This window comes from Medicago truncatula, chromosome 2 (genome assembly GCF_003473485.1).
Source record: "Medicago truncatula cultivar Jemalong A17 chromosome 2, MtrunA17r5.0-ANR, whole genome shotgun sequence".
Taxonomy (NCBI): Eukaryota; Viridiplantae; Streptophyta; class Magnoliopsida; order Fabales; family Fabaceae; genus Medicago; species Medicago truncatula.
The window spans coordinates 6,698,359-6,717,617 of record NC_053043.1 but is presented as its reverse complement, the minus strand read 5'-3'; the positions used below and the strand labels follow the sequence as shown (position 1 = coordinate 6,717,617).

At 32.1% G+C, this 19,259-nt stretch overlaps 3 protein-coding genes across 3 annotated transcripts; 1 reads left to right on the top strand and 2 right to left on the bottom strand.

Annotated features, from left to right (window-relative positions):
- Positions 1-945: 945 nt before the first annotated feature.
- Positions 946-4,702, bottom strand: LOC11446119 (E3 ubiquitin-protein ligase MIEL1). The gene is made up of 12 exons (XM_003593936.3): positions 4,556-4,702; positions 4,365-4,452; positions 4,210-4,266; positions 4,074-4,106; positions 3,902-3,979; positions 3,718-3,761; positions 3,588-3,628; positions 2,676-2,758; positions 2,472-2,563; positions 2,313-2,382; positions 2,134-2,175; positions 946-1,748 (listed from the first exon to the last, which is right to left on the bottom strand). The coding sequence occupies exons 1-12, from the start codon at positions 4,603-4,605 to the stop codon at positions 1,623-1,625; spliced, it is 804 nt and encodes a 267-aa protein (XP_003593984.1). The 5' UTR covers positions 4,606-4,702; the 3' UTR covers positions 946-1,622.
- A 5,337-nt stretch (positions 4,703-10,039) lies between these two features.
- On the top strand, positions 10,040-10,723 carry LOC11445634 (caldesmon). Its single transcript, XM_003593935.3, has 2 exons — positions 10,040-10,462; positions 10,617-10,723. Exons 1-2 carry the CDS (start codon positions 10,057-10,059, stop codon positions 10,721-10,723), a joined length of 513 nt encoding a protein of 170 aa, XP_003593983.1. The 5' UTR covers positions 10,040-10,056.
- Positions 10,724-12,706: 1,983 nt separating this feature from the next.
- Positions 12,707-18,456, bottom strand: LOC11445883 (lipase). The gene is made up of 11 exons (XM_003593933.4): positions 18,302-18,456; positions 18,090-18,170; positions 17,103-17,182; positions 16,530-16,595; positions 16,345-16,392; positions 16,132-16,199; positions 15,377-15,449; positions 15,137-15,298; positions 14,099-14,293; positions 13,377-13,465; positions 12,707-13,189 (listed from the first exon to the last, which is right to left on the bottom strand). The coding sequence occupies exons 2-11, from the start codon at positions 18,157-18,159 to the stop codon at positions 12,964-12,966; spliced, it is 1,077 nt and encodes a 358-aa protein (XP_003593981.1). The 5' UTR covers positions 18,160-18,170; positions 18,302-18,456; the 3' UTR covers positions 12,707-12,963.
- Between the last annotated feature and the right edge of the window lie 803 nt (positions 18,457-19,259).

Genomic DNA, 19,259 nt, shown 5'->3' with positions numbered 1-19,259 from the left:
TGATTAAAAACGTAGAAAATGCTAATAAGTGCCGCTAAGACACTAAATAAGGAAACAAATATAATAAAAATAACTTACAACTATAATCATGCTCTTGTATAAGATGGTTTATTCATTATATTATTTTTGTAACTAAAAAAAAACCGTATGTTTTAAAAGAATATTTCTAGACGACATAAAATTTACATTTTCTAGGGCACATGCTGGAGCATATGATCCTTGTTAACCGATTTGCAATCTCTGAAAGGTACAATATATTGCAACAAAACATCATATTATGTAGCATCAATAAGCACACATCTTAAATTCTTAATCTTAAGTAAATAAATCTTACGATTTGTTCTATGAGCTCTATTTGTAAGAAGAAAAACCTAAATGCATCAAAAGAGTCGAATCCCGTCCCTTAGAATCATGTTTTGGTTTTAAATCTTTTTCCCTTCCTTTCAACCACAAGGAGCAATTTTATATGATTGTTCAATAAAATTAAGCTTCAGACATTTTGGTGATTGAAAGTGACATACTCTACTTTCTCCTTTGATTATCATTCTTGGTGGGTTAAACTGATTACATGCTTGGACCTATAACCTAATTTGCATTTTTCTTGCATTGTTGGTTTCTTTTTTTGACTTTGTAAACTCTTAATTTAGTCATTGCATCTCTTGAATTGTCTAAGTTTGCGCTCTATATTATTCATACTGTACAGTTAAAAAGATTGAATTTCGTACAAAATATACAAACAACTTGCCATATGACTTGGTATTTTGTGAGGTTAAATTTAAAAATCATGTTTGCTTCCAATCAACCGTTACCACAACTAACAACTAACTCTCAAGAAAACTAAAACCAATAACCTATACTGCTATATGTCAAGAAGGCGACCACAACAAGTTGTCATACAATGTTATGCAGCTCTGCCCAAGGACTAAACAAAGGTGAAATGCATGATTCTCATGAATCAATGTTAGATTCATTTTTAAATAAATGGTAGGACCAACATAAATTTCAATCAATAGTATAGTGTTGAAATGAGTGTCAGAGATCACGCTTCTATATGGACCCGGGTCTCCTGTAATCAACATTCCTCGCATTCAAGATCGGATGGTCCAAGATTCGAGCTCAGTATCTTGAATAATAAACTAATAATTAAAATCTGCATTTCTTTGAACCATCTGGTCAGGATCGGACGGTCGGTCACAGATGTCCCTGAATGCATTTATGAGGTAAATGTTGACTGCAGTGGATCCAAATTCCTTTTCTATATGATAGTAAAAATGCAACATAACAAATCAATCACAAAGGATTTCTATGAAGGCCTACAATATCAATCAGCATATGGCCTCCACTATCCAATACAACAGTAGACGACACAACACAATTATCATCAGCTCATGCAGGGTAAAGCTTTTTCCCCCATGTTGTATTTAGTATACAGATGTTTATAATAGTCTAATGACTCAAATACCAGCTCCAACTTGTCCACTCCATACATTGGAGGAAGAATAACCTATGAAAAGTTTCAGGGCATACACAATACACCACTAATCTTGAGGATGAATTAAATGAGTCTCTACAACAATTGGGTCATAGGGCAAAGACATGCTTCGTGAACTGCGAGAATTCGGTTATTGTGGAAGAACAGGAGGAGCAATAGCACGAGTGTTATATGAACTGCAGTGACCGCATTTATGCCCAATAATGTGGAAGGAAACTTCGGTTGTATCGTTGCAGTCATTACAAAGTATCCAAACCTGCAACGCAGTGCTGTTTTAGTTCTCAGAAATTTGCTAATATAACCATGATATATGCATGTGAAAGAAAGGACAAAAGGTCCATTCATGCTCAGTGTTGTCAAATAACAGTTATAGCAAAACAGAATTTGAACAAATCACTATCGTCTGCAATATGCTATTTAGTACAAAGTGAAGTCAAATAGTGGGCTATAGCGACGCTATAGCACTGTAGCGTATCGAAATTTTAACAAATCTCTATTTTCTGCCGCGCACAATTGACAACATTGGTCATACTCATAAGCATGTTTGATGTCAAATATGTAGGTTCTTACGGCTGTGAATGAAATGGAGATAAATAGAGGTAGCATGTATTAAACTAGTATTACTAGGAGTATAGTTTTACCTTTCTATTCCGATAATCATCAGGCATGACAGTTGCTTCGATCTAATATAGCAAAAATAAATTAGTGAGAAATCACAATTGTAGTAAAGAACATATATTCAATATTCTTGACCAGATAATAGTGGAGCATAAAAACTTAAAATCAAGTGAAAACAGATGCATGTAATTTAACCAGCTACCTCTTCATCGATTCTCTTCCATGCAGTAGACATGTCAATCACCGACTTGGAACATATTGGACAACAGTACCTGAGCCATATACCAAGTCAAGTTAATATTACAGCGGAGGTAATGCTTTATAAACTAAATAACTGTCAAATAGTAAGCAATATACTCACTTGTCACGCTTTATCATCTCATGGTAACATTCACAATGCATTGTGTGGCCACATTTCATAACAGTTGTATCTTTCAATGAGTCAAACAGGTACTGTAGAACCACAATAAAGTCACATCAGTATACTCCCATGCTTCCGGTGAGATATAAAAATTCCTTGTTTAAATGGAAATATGATATAGGGAAAGGGATGAAGAGTATGGACCTCGTAACAAATTGGACAATGATGCCTCATGGAGTTCTCCACACATAAATGATTATCACGCAGAGCAACTGAGTAGCAAGACCCTGTCAAAATGGCAATTAATCTGTTAACAGAAGAAAAAATAGTTCCACGATATAACTAAGTTGATAAATTTATTAGATATTATTCCAAAGTCCAATGGAAAGTGAAACAAAACAATGCATAATAGATGAATTCAGCGAAAATTATTGCTAATTGAAGCTAACCTTTCAAAAAAAATTGTAAAACACAGGTTTTTTTTGGGTAACGACCATAGATCACAAGGGTTTGATCTATACTATTTGAATTGATACACTAAATTCTGAATTCTTTGTTTTTTGAGAACCACTTTTAGGTCCCCAAAGTGGATTCTGATTTCAGAGGATAACAAGAACATGGGAAAAAGGGGGTGGCAGAGACTACTACATTATCAAACAGAAATACCTCACATTGCATCAGCACGCAGGTAAAATAAGAGATCACTTGAGAACAAGTTGGAATAAGGCTAGAAGTTCTGGGGAATATACGTAGTACTAAATTCACACACTGCTTTGGAAAACAAGGTTTCATTCTATAGAAAAGCTATAGTGAGAATGAGAATGCTAAAAAGATACGACAAAAGCTAATATTGTTAGAATGAGAATGCTTAGTACTCAACTTTTACAGAAAAAAGAAAACAGCTGAGAGAATTATCAATACACTATAGTGCTTTTGAACTTCTACTGTCCCTAAAGATGATAACATGTTTGGCAATGGCAACTCTTTCATACTATCAAAGGAAGTAAATAATTGAATCTTCTATTAATATGAAAACCAACAATTTGCAGCATAAGCTAATTTGAAAAAGATGAAACAATTCATCGACAATCAAGAAAGCTTGTGATGAATACGTACCACACTTCTTGCAATGGAAATAATTCTCACTCCCACCAACTCTGTTTACAAATTACATAACCAAAATTAGTTGCATCTCATAAATTTGGGAAACCTAAGAAACTACTTTACTCAAATACAACTATTGTACCTGCAGATCCCACAATCCTCGCAATGAAACTGCTGTTTCCCCGTCTGCATAATGAGCGAACAAAAATTAGCACCAAATAGAAAACAATAAGATTAATCAACAATAACAATATTCTCAAATTCAATCATATCGAAAATGAATAAACTTAAATCAAATACTGCAGATTTATTCAGTAAATCATTACATCATCATCAAAGAATTTGCAGAGGTCACAGTAATATTCTCCCATTCTGACACCACAGTTAGTGCAAACTTGAGCAACCTTCAAATGAAACATTAAACAGAAAATTCATAAATCCATCCAAAAAACAAAAACACAACAGATTCAAATCAAATTATGAATAGATAATACATACTGGTTGCTCTGTGTCACAAACCGAACAAACAACCTGTAAAAACAACAAGATGCAAAATTCATCACCAATTCATGTAAAATTACACAATAACCCATAAATTCTGAAAAACACAAATCAAGGGTGCTCTTATCCTTACTTGTTCAACATCATTACGAACAAGTTCGTGGTGATCAAAAGGGTTTTTCAGCATGCTCTAAAAATGAAAAAAATAACACAAACCCAGATCAGAAAAAAGCAAAAAGACGAGATTTTTAACATGAAAACAAGGAAAAAAGAACAAAAAAAATATACCGTTGCCTCGTTATGACAATGACGGCAAGAGTAAACCTCATTGCAACAAGGAGCACGAATCCTGCATCTTCTCCTATAATGCTTACACCTATCAATGAAAAATCAAATACCCACAAAATTAAAAAGCTTAAAAATAATGAAAATTGAATAAAAATGAAAACTTTTGGAAAAAAATGGAAGGGGAAAAGTACCCATATCCCATCTTCCCAAAATCAAGACGTTCAATGGCAGAGGCTTCCATGAGTTTTGGATGGGAGAGGGAAGGAAGGGTGAGAGGAGATTTTGTTTTGGTGTTGAGAATCGTTTTGGCTTGATCCACAACACAACAATGATAAAGATTGAACCCATCATGCTTTATATATTATTATAAAGAAATGATATTTAAACAACCATTTTTTAAAAAAATTTGTGATAACTTTCTCTTTCATACTCACATTATTTTTTTTCTCTATTGCTTTGATTTTTTGTGCCACACTACCTCATTTCCTTTTTTAAAATTTTGGTTGTCATAAAAGTTTTGAGAAATAATATTTGTACAACCATTTTCTAACAACTTTTTAACAACTTTCTCTCTCATACTCACATTATACTCTTATTTTCTCTCTTCCTTTTTCTCTCTCCATTGTTTTTTACCAATGAAAAGAGAGAGAAAAGAAGTTGTCACATAAGTTATCTCATTTGGTTGTTCAAATAACACTAATGTAACGCATTGAAATAATTAAGGGTTTGATTGAATCATAATTTTGCTTAGATTCAGAATAAAACAACTCATTATTATACTATTTTTTTAATTCAGAATAAGTGAATCATAATTTAATGTAACGCAGTGAAATGGAAAATTTTGTTTTGAGTGAATCATAATTTTGCTTAGATTCACATTTTAAACCTTCAAATATATCAAATTGCAAATTTCTCCTTAATTATTTTAGTTCTTAATTTAGTTTCTCTATTTTATTTGTATATTTCTAACTCATTGTTGGTTTTTAATCTAATAAGTGATTCATGGTATGTCATAGTTTGAATCATTTGGATATATAATTCTCGATTTTGCATTAATTTTCCGTCAAAAAAATAAAATAAAAAAATAAAACTAATTCTCGAGACACTCTCAAATAAACAACTCTAGAATATTGAGGTTCTTTTTCTACAATAGAATCGTCTTACCATCTCTCGCAATATTATATTGATGTTTCTCTATTAATTTATCTCTTAAATTAATTCTTAATTGTAGAATGAAAACTAAAAAAAAGTTCCTAAACAAATTTGTAAAAAATACTTCTCTCAAAACAAAAGAAAAACTTGTGAAAAATACTGCAAATTTAACAAGTTTAAATAAGGATTTACACTATAATTAGGATGAATGTAAAAATAATATTTACACCGATATTTAATTGTCACACTATATTTTGAATTTGGCATTGATGTGTAAAATTCTTTCAAGGTGTGTGCTCATTAACTCCTTAAATAATGTGTCAATTTGTTAGACTGGATTTTGATTAATTAACTTCAATTTTAAGAGAGCAAATTGCTAGTATTTCCTATATTCGAGGACCAAACTATCAAAATTTTGTAGTATAATTTTGAGGAGGAAAAGGTTGTTGAATAAATGAAGAAAAAAAAAAGATGGGCACAAGTAAAAAGATCTAATAATGGATAATAGTATATGCCCACTTGGTTGGAGATGGAGAGTAGAGAGAGAAAGAGAAGATAAGGTGGCATGGTGTATGGCAGAAGAGAATGACTTCAGAATAAAATAAAGGATATGGCCGCTAGATCAACGAATGGTATTTCAGAAATGGGAAAAGCCAACTAACCGTAACAAAAAATCTTTGTGTTGCAATCATACTTCGTTTAATTTCATTTCACGGTTTTACTTGTGGAAACATCAATCTCCTAAAAAAAAAAAAAAAATGGAGTATTGCGGTTGACACATCATATTTGACTGATAAACACGAGTAAAATACCAAAATATCCTTCGGTAGTTAACTGTCAAGGAAATACGAAATCGATTGCAATTAACTACCGAGGAAAACCTCGGCACTTAACTACCGAGGAGGTCATGAGCCCTCAACAGTGGTTTCAGGCCATGAGCCATGTTAGGGAGCAGATCGCGCCGATATTGACCAGGAGGGGAGACCAGAGGCCGAGGAGGAGGCACCAGCAGCATCAGCAGGACCAGGACCAGTAGTAGTATTTTGTTTTTTTATGACTTCTTTTTTAGTTTTGGTTTTTTTATGACAATGGCTTGTATAATATTCAAATTTTGATGACATTACTTTTGATTTCATAGGATATTTTACTTTGTTTAATGGTATAAAAATGTTGGTTTAATTAAGTTGTGCATTTGCGTCAATATTTGTTTTGTGATTTGAAGCACATTACAGGTTCAGGAAATGAACCTACTGCCTCTGTCTTGACTTCAGGACGCTTCGGCAGTTTACTGCCGAGGAAATCCTCGATAGTTAACTGCCAAGGAAAACCTCGGTAGTTAACTGCAGCCGGTTTCCACAAACTTCGGCAGTTAACTACCGAGGGACGTTTAGGTAAATTACTCGTGTGTCTCAGTCTAACCAAATGTGTCAAGAACAATTCTAAAAAAAATGTGGAGGAAATTGAACAAAGCTGTTCCAACCATAATGGAGTATATATGTTCACAACTATGATATTTTTTTGTTACAAAAGAAAATTAAAGAAAAGGAAAAAAGAAAACAAAAAGAGGAAAAACTAAGTTTTAAATACACCTAGGGCAAGATAACAAACATGTGATTCGTTGAACATGACAAGATGATCTGAACTAATAGTTTTCAACTTAATGAGAAATACAAATTTCCCTTTGTTGAATGTCCTTTGTGTGTTCCCATCTTCATGCAACCAGCTCACCATCGTTGGAGTAAGAATATATATGAGGAGCTAAAGGGTCGGTCCAAAAGCTTGTTGAGTAAGTTATAGTTGGGAAAAAAAGAGCTAAAATCGTTGAGTGCTTAGTTGATCAGACATGGTCAAAACCTAGCTTGTTTCTTGTGCACCAAATATTCCACATAGCAAGAATTTAAATATTACTCACTAGTGTATGAATTACCTTAGCTATGTTATCCGGATCCAAAAGCTCTCGTCGACTGTGAAAATTCCAAGAAGGGTGAAACAAATTTTTAGTGCAACTATAAATAAATAACTTGATCTTTGAAATATTTATACACTAATTATTACTATTAATTTATTTTATCACATCACATACAAAATAAAGTCACAAAATCTGCTGTATATATTGGATGCACAACCTAACAAAACACCCAAATGTTCATGTAAAGTTTTTTAAAATATTCCTTATAATAAGACAAACAAGTGTCTGAACTGTTTTGGTGGACAACTAATAACTGGATCTCGACATATGGATCCCACGAGGTGATCTGGATATTTCTCAAGGACCGTTTCATTATTTTTCTAATTTTAGTATATTATTTGGCTTGAAGATTCATGCACCTCCTTGCTTTTCTTATCAAGTGGCACTGCATGAAATTATGAATCCTCCTCCATGGTGGATTAGATGCAATCTGACAAGAAAATATGTTATGCCATAACAACAAGGTTTATGTATGATTTTGATACCTGCATGCAGGCTGCAAATATTTCACTTTTTATTTTTGGTCTTTTGTTGTCCCTGTAAAATTTGTTTATATTGAAATTTCTCCTTGTAATATATATTCATTTAATTAATTTGTCATTATTTTAATTGACTAAAATCAAATATTTCACATATTTCTTAGACTTATTCTAATATGAGTAAATTTTATTAAGAGTGAAATAAAACAATAACTAAAGCAAATAGTGTTTACAAGGATTAAAATCAATACATAAAGATTTTTTAGTTAATATGACTTTTTTTTTTTTTTACATCTGTTAATATGACTTTTTTAGTTAATACCTCTATTTTTCCCTCAAAAAAAAAAAAAAAAAACTTCCTCTATTTTTTTTTTTACCAATGCATACTTCCACTATTTCACAATATAAGTCAAATATATATATCTCTGTGAGCTTAGCTCAGTTGGTAGGGATATTGCATATTATATGCAGGGACGGGGGTTCGAACCCCGGACACGTATATTTTCCTTCAAAAAAAAACACTTAAAACGTATATTTGTAAACTAAGTATACAAAAAATTGTGAAAAATAAAATGTATTGCAAGTCGAGTTTGCTTTGAGTATTTTATATGTATACTAGTCAAAAATGATCCTTTTTAAAGAAAAATCAAGTGTGATTCATTTTGTGTTTTATGTTGGCCACAAAATGAGAAAACTTCACACCTCTTTATAGAGTGTCATTGATTAAAGCATGTATGGTTTGTTTGTTTTTAGGTGTGATATTTAATTCGCATGACTTCAAATACATACATTTTCGACGAGTTGGAAAGAAATATTAGTGGCGCAAATGAGGATATTAATTTATAGTCCATGTGATGACTTTTGTGTTATGACATTTGATGTGTTAGAAATGAAAAATGTCTAGGAGACTGATATTAAAGAAATGAAGAAAAAAAATGAAAAATGTTAAGAGGACTAATATTAAAGTGACACCATTGTTCCAAACGGATAAAGTTCTATTGTTAATTTTAATAGTTCTAGTACAATGTTGTTGGATACACTAATTGGAGGTTAAAATTTACCCATATTCGATGTTCACTAGACACCCTATTTTAGTGGTTGCTAGATACAATAGGTCTGATAGAGGGGGGTAAGTGGGGTTTGGTGTCGTGGATAGAGATATTGAAGGTGTTGTCATTGTTGTTGACAAGTCTTTTTCATTACCATATTTAGAGATAGCATAAGTTTCAGCTATGAGGAAAGGCTAGATTTTGCAAAAATTTGTCTTGTCTGAATCTTAGTAGAATTAAATGCTTATTGATGAACATTCATCAACAATATTTATGTGCGTTAATTTTCTTTTGCGTTTTCATAGTTTAAATTTTGTTCATGTTAGGCATGAGGTCAACCAAACTCCTCTTTATTTAGCTAAATATGATCTTTTGAAATTCGAATTGACTAGAGTCTATCTTATATTTCTACAATCTTGACCTTTGATTTATTGTCACTCTCTTTGGTTCATGAAATTATCACTTTCATAGATTATTAGATTAGATGCTTTGGTTAGCTAATTTTTTATTATTAGATGGAATAAACTGATTTACCATCTTCAACTTTTTGGACCAATTTAAATTTTTTAAATTTGAGGAACCAAATTGTCTGAAAACTACATTTCAAGTACAAGAATAATGTCCACTCAAAATATAAACATAAAACCTCATCAATATTACCATTCTTGGAAGAAGGTTAAAACAGAAAACCAAATTATGTTGCCAGAGCTGTTTCCTATAACCAAAAACTTAATTTATCTTTTTTTTATCAATGCAGCCAAACTAAGTGACCAATATACAGAACTCCAATTATAGCAGACACAGGAGAACAAAATAAACAGCTATAGGCCTATAGTTCAATTACACCTATGCAAACCTTAATTTGGTCCAACGCTAGCAGAACAAATAACAAAATAAATCATCATCTCTTCAAATGTTCCTATTATATATATAAGAGAGAGTAATTCCACATTTCAATATTCATTCTCTTCTTATTTCTCTCTCAAAATCAATTAATTCACACAAAAGTAGAATATTTATATTTAATTAAATAAATCAACAAAATGGGTTGTGGAAAATCTAAACATGATGTTGCTTCAGATAACACCACCATCCTCCAACGCAAGAAATCTAGCGTCACCTTCAAAGAAAATGAGACAGAAACCAAAGACATAAACAATAATGTTGACAATACAAGTTCAGCTGCTGAGGAACAAAAGGAAATTGAAAGTGTCAAAGAGGCAGGTGTTGAAGAAAATAAGGACGATGCAGCTAAGGATGTTAAAGACGGTGAAGCTATGGAGAAAATAAATGATGAAGGAAAGAAAGAGGAGGATGTTGTGGAGGAACCTTCTGCTGAAGTTGAGAAAAAAGATGACCATGCATCGATAAAGAATGACGAGAAAATCAATGCTGATGGTGCTGCTGATACTGAAGAAGAGAAAAAATTGGCCGAAGAAAATGAAAAAAGTGTGCATAATAAACCAATAGAGTTTTCTTGAGATAAATTAGGATTATTTACTTTTTTTTTTTTTTGTGCATCATGCATGGAACTTTCTTCAAAGTTGTCATGTATCATATGAACTTTGATTATGAATATTAATTTGGTTTTGTATGTGTGCAGAGGATGTGGTTGCACAGGAAGAGACTTCGGCTAAGGAAGAAGTTGTCGAAAACACAAATGTTTCAGCCTCTGAAGCTGAAGCTGAAGCTGGAGGTGAAAATAATTAAGGTGATTTGAAAACTGGGGAGAGGAAGTATATATAGACATGTTTGTGCTGCAGAGACAATAAAGAATCCAACAATTGGAGAGGATGTGAAGACAAAATATATAAGATTTTCTTTTGTGGAAAAATATATAAGATTGTGGAATTAATACATGGACTAGAGGTTCAAATATATGTACTTGGTTAGAGAATGTATTGTGATATGATTAAAAGATCATTATTATCTTGGACAATAAACTATGGTATACGCCATTAAATTTTCTATTAAGTTGATATACTTTGATGTATAATCTTTCAATTGTCTATAATATATTTAGTTCTTGTGTATTTGTTGAAGCGATGATACTTTGATTTTTGAAATGCTTTCACGAAATTAACAACAAGATACAATAATTTATATTATATGAAGTAAATGAATATGGCTTTTAAGAGAATTGATTCATCAAAAATATTATTAGCAATTTAGCATTGGTATTGATGGCAAGTTATGTTGCCAAATACTAGTGACAAATCTTGAATTTTGAGCGCAATTTTCAGATAAAGGTTTGCGACTTGAATCACGAGTGCATCATCCGTTCTTTTTATATCAAAATATCGCAATGTAACTAGAACCACAAATCAAAATCGCAGCCATAGTCATGAAAATAAAATTGAAGAGTGACTCTCAGTGCATTATATAATGTGTATGTTTCGGCCAGCCGTGAGTCTGGCAAAATCATGGTGATATCGTGATTTTGTTGAATCTTTAAAGTGTAGCTTTTGTCGAATCACCCTAGTTCGTTGTGATTATTTCATTCTCAAAGCAAATACAAACACACATACATATCCATTTAGTTGATCTTTTCAAAAAGGTTAAATTACATATTTAATCTCTTACGTGTATTTTAGATTTAAAGTATGTCATTTATGGTTAAAAAGTAAGTTTCCATGGTTAAGTGATGTTTATTTTAGATTTAAAATTGGTCGTTTACATTTAAAAAGTTTTCATGGTTAAGTGATTTACTTACTCACTCTATCATATTCATATCATATGCACCGCCTATAGTTAAGACTCTCATACCACACTTATCGAGAACAACGCATATTATTATATTAGCCTTAACTGGGATGCTAACAAAAGTATTAAGCACAAACTAACTATTAAAATTATCATCTTATAATAGAGAGCAGTGTGGCATGGGTCAATAGTCAAATGTTTTTTTATTCACATAGATCCTTATTTGAGACAAGTGTAGTGCATATCTTCACCCCTATTGAAGAATTAATGACATGAACATAATAACCAGAGCTTTCAGAAAAAAGTGAAAAACTTAGAAAGACGTGTTTTTACTTAAACACAATGAATTTTTATTTGTGTTTCCTTCTCCAATATACTACAAGACTTCGCCTTTTATAAGCTAATGAGGTATACTAAAAGACAAAAATACAACTTTATTTTTTTTTTAGAGAAAAAAATACAACTATTTCAAATTTTAAGTTAACTTTATCTTTTTTTTTTTTAAAGGTTAAGTTAACTTTATCTAAATCGTATAGTTAATCACGTGTGTATCTTTGTAAAGCCATATGGTTGTTTTAGATGAAATTTGAATAAAAATACTAACTTATTGTTACCCTGTTAACATAAATGACCAACTTAAAACATTTTATTTAAACAATGAAGACGAGTTCAAAAGTTAAAATAAACACGAGACGTGCAATTTAACCTTTCAAAAACTTATCAAACCTATTCAATTTTGTACAACTTATAGGCTATACTTGTGGTGTGAGGCTAAGGGTTGGTGGGGGGTTCATCCACTTTTGACCAGATTTGTGTATGTTGCGTCACGCTTGTAACTACTATTTGCCTGCCTACAAAACTTCGGAAAGAGAAAATATCATGGACAAGATGAAAATATCATGGACAAGATGAAAATAGACCAAAACAAAACTTTAATGAATGGGAGGAACAGAAAATATATATTTAATAAAATTTAACTTCGGAAAGAGAAAAAAAAAATGAATAAATCAAATATTATTAGTCAAATGAGTAGAATTTGCATGTGAAATTCAACACTTAACATCGGCACCAAGAATTATGAGTCATATATACAAGGATGAATATATACAAAGACTATACACACAATCTTCTTCCAGTTACAGCTAATTCTGATAAAATTCTTCGGCCGCATTTGAAAGGACTGTGAAGAAAGAAAAGAATAAGTATTACGTCCCACAATTATGTTGCAAGAGATATCTCATGCCAATTCAATAGACATTAACGGCCTTTTCCTTATTGTCAAACTCTGTACTCAATTTGAGAAGGGAACTTGTAGGATTTCTAGATAAGATGAAGTTTCCTCTTGAATCTCTGATGCTGCTAGTACTCGGAACGTCAGAATTCATAACGATTCTGCATGATTGTGGATCATCTGATCCCATGTCAACGCCATAATAGACTAGGTGGTCTGTGATGCTATTCCCACTCACTGACCTGCAGAAAGATAATAATTCAAATTTCAGCAGCTATATGTAGGGTTGGAGATGGTTAAACCGTCATCATATCATAACACTCAAAATTAAATGATACTCTATAAATTAGTATACATGGAATCCACTACAACGGCAAAGTATTCAGTAAGTTACATTTTCGGTCGCATTTTGAAAACAGAATGACTAACCTGCTGCAAGATGGATCCTCACCAGATCCATCACAAATCTTCTCAACCCTGTACACCAGACTACCTAATCCAATGTTATAAAGCCATACCTGCAATCCACAACAAAGATTCTTGAAAAACAATCAAACAAATTTTGCAGGTATGCATATTTCCTGCCATAAATAGTCCAAGAGTTATAGATCATGACAAAGCAGAATGACCCACACAAAATTATTGCATGGTCCAAGCAACACACAAGCTGATAGAGAAGACACAAATAGGAACCTCCCTCACATTGCTAGGTGTGCAGAGAGTTGGCAAATCACATACTACTAAGTCACCCCAAAACAGACAAACAAGCATCAAACTTTAATGACACCAATAATAGCATGCGGTCATTGTTTGTAGTGCTCTAAAATTTTATTTTAAATTTATTAGAAGAGTGAGCCATGAGCAACAGGTAAACACAAACTTTGAATGCATAGGAAACATGTCCATAATGAAGGAGATAAGATCATTATTTTGAATACAACAAAGCCAGGTTATCATTTTGTATTGCTACTAGGTGAAAATTGATATATTAATATATGCCAGAGAAAACAAAGTATAATCACCATCAAAGGAGATACAGCAGATGGCAATAATCAGTCCTAACTTTCAACAAACAAGCGCAGATATTTTAATTTAAAGATAATATAACTGGTTTTGAAGTACAGATTTCATCACTTTATTATGCAACTTACCTCTCTCGGAAAGTGCTGGTATGTCTTCTGTGGTAAATAATAATAGTATGGAGGCAAATGGGGAACAATATCATGGTCATTTGTAACTCGGATTGTATTTGGAACTAGTTTGCTGTAGAGAGATACAAAAACACCATTCCCAATACGAGGTTGTCCAAATGTCATAACCTGGACATTTTTTTCTTGTTTATTTACCTGTAATAAGAATGTTAAATCAAACAGGTAATTAGGCATCCTCGTACAATAGGAATATCCTGAAATGAGAATTTATACAACGATATGTACGAAATAGTAACACTGATTTGTAGTTTGAATTTTGGACACTGTTCTGATTAGTTTCTAGAGATTAATCATGACCGACAAAAAAAATAGATATTTTTCATGAATCAAGTGTTCATGAGCTGATTGGTTGAATTTTAGTTTTAACCTTGGCATTTTAACTTATCTGACATCCAACACCGCAAAAATATATAGACCAAATTTAACTAAAAGAACTAAAAGAACAGACCAAACAAACCCATTATGTTCCAATTTACTTGTCCAACACTTAGGTTCATTTCTTGATCAATGTGTAATTTATAGATAAAACCTATTGGCAATATGCACTAAATTATACTTGTTCATATGATATCCCAACACAAATAACAATATAAAAACATAAAAAACTACGGAACAAATTTATAGATGCTTCTATAGATACTTGTATAATACAGCCCTCCTCTATTACCTAAGCTTGAGACCACCATCTATAAATTTGTACATACTCTTTCCGACACATACCCTATATTGTTGAATCTCATGTAGGCCCCAGCAAATAATATGGGTCCAGTGAGACACAAAATTTCACACAATAGTAGAAACGGTGTTGAAGATAGCGTTTTGCCGACCTCTCAAATTTCTAATAATAAAAAAATCATTTTTCCAAATACAATGTTTACCCAAAATATTCAAAGCCTCTGCCTGAGGAAAAATAAAGACAATACATATGGAACAACAAAACCTGGGTGTACAATACCAAGAAAGCTAACTTATAGTTACCGTTAAATCAAGTCCACAAAACGCAGCCATTGCTCCGCCCATAGAATGTCCTAACGCTATAATTGGAATATCTCCATAAAACTTCTTCGCTCTTTCAACAGCCCCTAAAACTGCAGGGCGTATTGTTGTATTATGGTATGCAGTATAAAAACCACGATGTACCTGTAGAGAATGATGATAATATTTCAGAATGGAAAATATTACAGACACAGAGTAAGGCTAAAGTGTTCACTCACATACCATTGCATCGTCCATATCTGGATAATTTATTTCATGCTGTTTCCAATATAAATCTTCAATCCAGTTCTGTAAACTACATAAAAGCAGTTTTAAACAAATAAGCTCAGAATATAATAAAGTTATTTCAGAAGTGAACTAAAAATCTAAAAGATGTAAACTGTTTTCCTTTTAAATGTGTTTTATGGACCAATGTTTTCTTCATAGTAAAATGGTTCACGTATATGTCAATATAGGAGAAGTAATGCTCTATTAACAAACATAATAAACAATATGTTTTATTCGTATATAGCTTCTGACCCTTTCAAAAAGAACAATCTATGATGTACAACCTACAACATCTCAAACATGATCTGAAAAATAGACAGTCATCTACTTCATAAGCTAAAGAACCCTGCTGATCAATTTTGGATCACATAAATGCATGCCTTGTGCAAAAAAACTGAAAATAATTCGTATTACTTAGTCATTTGCTCGCTTGCCTCTATGCCAGTAATACATTGCATTCATAATAAATCAAATAAACTGCATATATTAACTTACAATTGCATGTGCAATAATGTGAATATATGTTCATACAAACTTCACATGCATAAGGAAAACTTTTTTTTTTCTTTTTTTTTTCTAAAATATACAGGCATCTGTGTGTAGACATACACATAACACTAAACTAGAATCGATCTATTTTAATGGTGAATATGGATTGTGGAATTTGGGTGCAAATAACACACAAAACTTGAGCCAAAAATAAAATTCACCTGTGTTCATTAGTTCCTCTGAATGCAATGATTATAGCACGCGGATCATCGGCTACTCCAACAAATGCCTAGAATAGGATGTAATATTAATTACATAAGAAAAAATAGTACATCAATATGATAGAAGTAATTAACGAGTAGACAAATAAAATAAATAGAATTCATTGTTTCTATAGGTAAAGGAATATTGATCTGTGATGAGAGTTTACCGACCTGTAAGCAATGCTCGACGTCAACAACCAACTCTATAATTTCAAATCCCTGTTTAAATTTAAAATATCTTTAGACCAACTATTTTGGAAGAAGAGTTAAATCAGTAGAATACTAGAATGTAAATAATTTGAAGCTCACTCACAACTTGAGTGAACAAGTTAAATTAATGTTCATATTATCAGCACCTTGGTCAAGTCGCCACATCTAGAGCACGTCCAAGTAAAAAGTTGAGTCAAATCTGACAAGTATACCTACAAGAACCAGACCTATTTCAGTCCTTTTATTGTATATAATTCATACAGGATGCCCAAATGATTTGCCTTGACCAAATGCATGTAACAAAACTTCAGATTCACTGCATCATGCAAGCAAGATGACTTAAACTCTAAAATCTAGGCCACACTCTGATAAAATACAATAACTGATGGTTTGGCTTGTTCTGGCTATGAGCTGGTCAGGATGAAGAATATCTCAATCAATGTTAGCATGTGAGAAGGTCCCTCAATTATTAAATTATTTATGTTAGGCAAAAGCATAATTGAAGACATTGACTTCTTTGATCTGTAAAATAAAGAAGATATGGTTTGAAGTGGTGGCCTTAAAACTTACTTAAGCAAATCTGGGTTGAAACTTGAAATATTCATTACAATCGTTAATTCCCAATCAACCCTCTCTGATAAGACTGGAATATAAATAATACGTACAATAATTATAATTCCTCTATATGCATTGCTTAGGTTGAACATATATTAACTCACCGCAGAAGCATATTCCACTAATATGGTAGCAAGTGTATGATTATACTGCGCAAGATGACTCGTATGCCTGGTCTTGAGTTCTGCAAATGAAAAGTGTATCATTGGTGTGAAAGTGCCAAAGGTCCACAAGAGTAAAAGACTATGGTTCAAAATGTAATTTCTTTATATCACACGAGTTTGTATTTGTTGATCTATGCAATAGACATATCTGCATATCTGAATCGTTCATGACATCTTCAAAAGCATAAAAAGAAATATCTCATATATGGAGTTCTGTAGCATGCATCAGTCATAGATTACCCAAACAAAGAAAAAATAATTAAAATAAAAGGACATAGTTCGAAGTTGAACGGCCCATAAGGTATTCTAATCGAACCATGCACAGATAAACCCATTTCACCCTGCCAATGGTTTTTGAGTCCAAGAGCAAGGGAACAACTGTACTAAAAACTTAAAAAGATAAATTCTATGATGCCTAACCTAAGTTTTCCCATTGGTGTCAAATAGCAGCAATGGCAACACAATAGTACTATAGAGTAACAAAATTTGAACAAATCGCTATTGTTCCATGATACACTATCTGGTACAAAGTGTTGTTAGCAGCTATAACATGCTTGCATTGTATGGTAGCAAAATTTGAAAAAACCACATTTTTTTCGCAATTCGCGATTGACAGCACTGAGTTTACCCAAAAATAATATTCCAACTATTTTAAAATGCAAATCAATACTAGCCTATGAAGCAATAACACGGACACAAACACCAGAGACCGGACACTACACAATCATGTCGACACCGGTATAAATTTAAGAAAGTGTCATAATTGAATGTAATCGCATGTGTCTGACATTCGTTCGATAATCAGGAGTGTCGTGCCAAACATGAAACAGTTCCAATTATTCCCTATTATTAATAAACACACAAAACTAAACAGACACAATGAATTGAATAACATTGAAACATTGATGCAAAAGTTACACACTTTACCTCTGCCATCTGAAAACGCAAAAAGACATAACCAGGTAACAAAAATCAAGCACCACCAAGTTTTGCCCATACTGTAATACTCTGCAATTGAATTAAAAACAAATCAATTTTCCGTGAAGAATACGTTAATTACTTCACCAACACCAAAATTGGGTGTTCGTGCAATACAAAATCAAATAAAATAAAATAACAATTAGGGGAAAATTGAATACATGTACAAAAAAGCGCCGCCGAATGGGGAATATATTTTTCCACCGCCGCCGTAGAGATTTTCCGGTGAGAAGGGAAGAGAAGTTGAAGAGTCGTGAAGAATAATTTGGGTTTTTGATTAAATAGGAAGAAAGTTAATATTAATAATAACAACAAAAATGGAAAATACTAGCGTGATCACGACGTTGCTGAGGTTGATTTCGTCATTTCCGTCACGTATTTTAACTCAAATTTATTGTTTTTTTATTGTTACACGTTTTTTTTAAGGAATATGCGTGTGTTTGTTAAATTTTTTATTGCGTGTTTATAATTAACATATTTTAACCAAATTTAAAAAACTAAATATCACCCTTAAAAAAAAAAACTAAATATCAATTCCTTTAACTCATGAGTTTCATCATTGTGTTCATCATTTTCATCGCTAAACTCAAAAATAAATAAAAAATTACCTTCATCAAAACCAATAAACTAAAACAAATCAAGATTATCTTGAATAAACCTAAAACATCTTCAAAAATTAAAATCCTTCAATTTTAATATACTTAAGTTTAGTCAAAAAAAAAAGTTTACTAAGTCTTAAAACATCCAAAAAAAAATTATATCTTCTGTATTTTATTATAAGTCATATTAACATTGCTACTGATATTAAATTAGAAAACGAAAGTGACAATACATGAGTTGAATTTATGGTTTAATTCAATATGCTAATTTCCAACTACATGTTAATGCACCGTCTTTGATCTATGGGTTAAATGAAGTTTACAACGGATGAAATGAATTTCCAACTGCATGTTGATCTATCTGGTACAAAGTATTGTTAGCAGTTATAACATTGCTACATATATTAACTCATTTCTCTTTTCTTTTCCTTTTAGGAAGTCATCAAAGCAAATGGAAATTTGAATTCCTTCTTTCCCTCTCAAACTTATACCCATACTTTCCTCCCAGGCTAATAAAGAA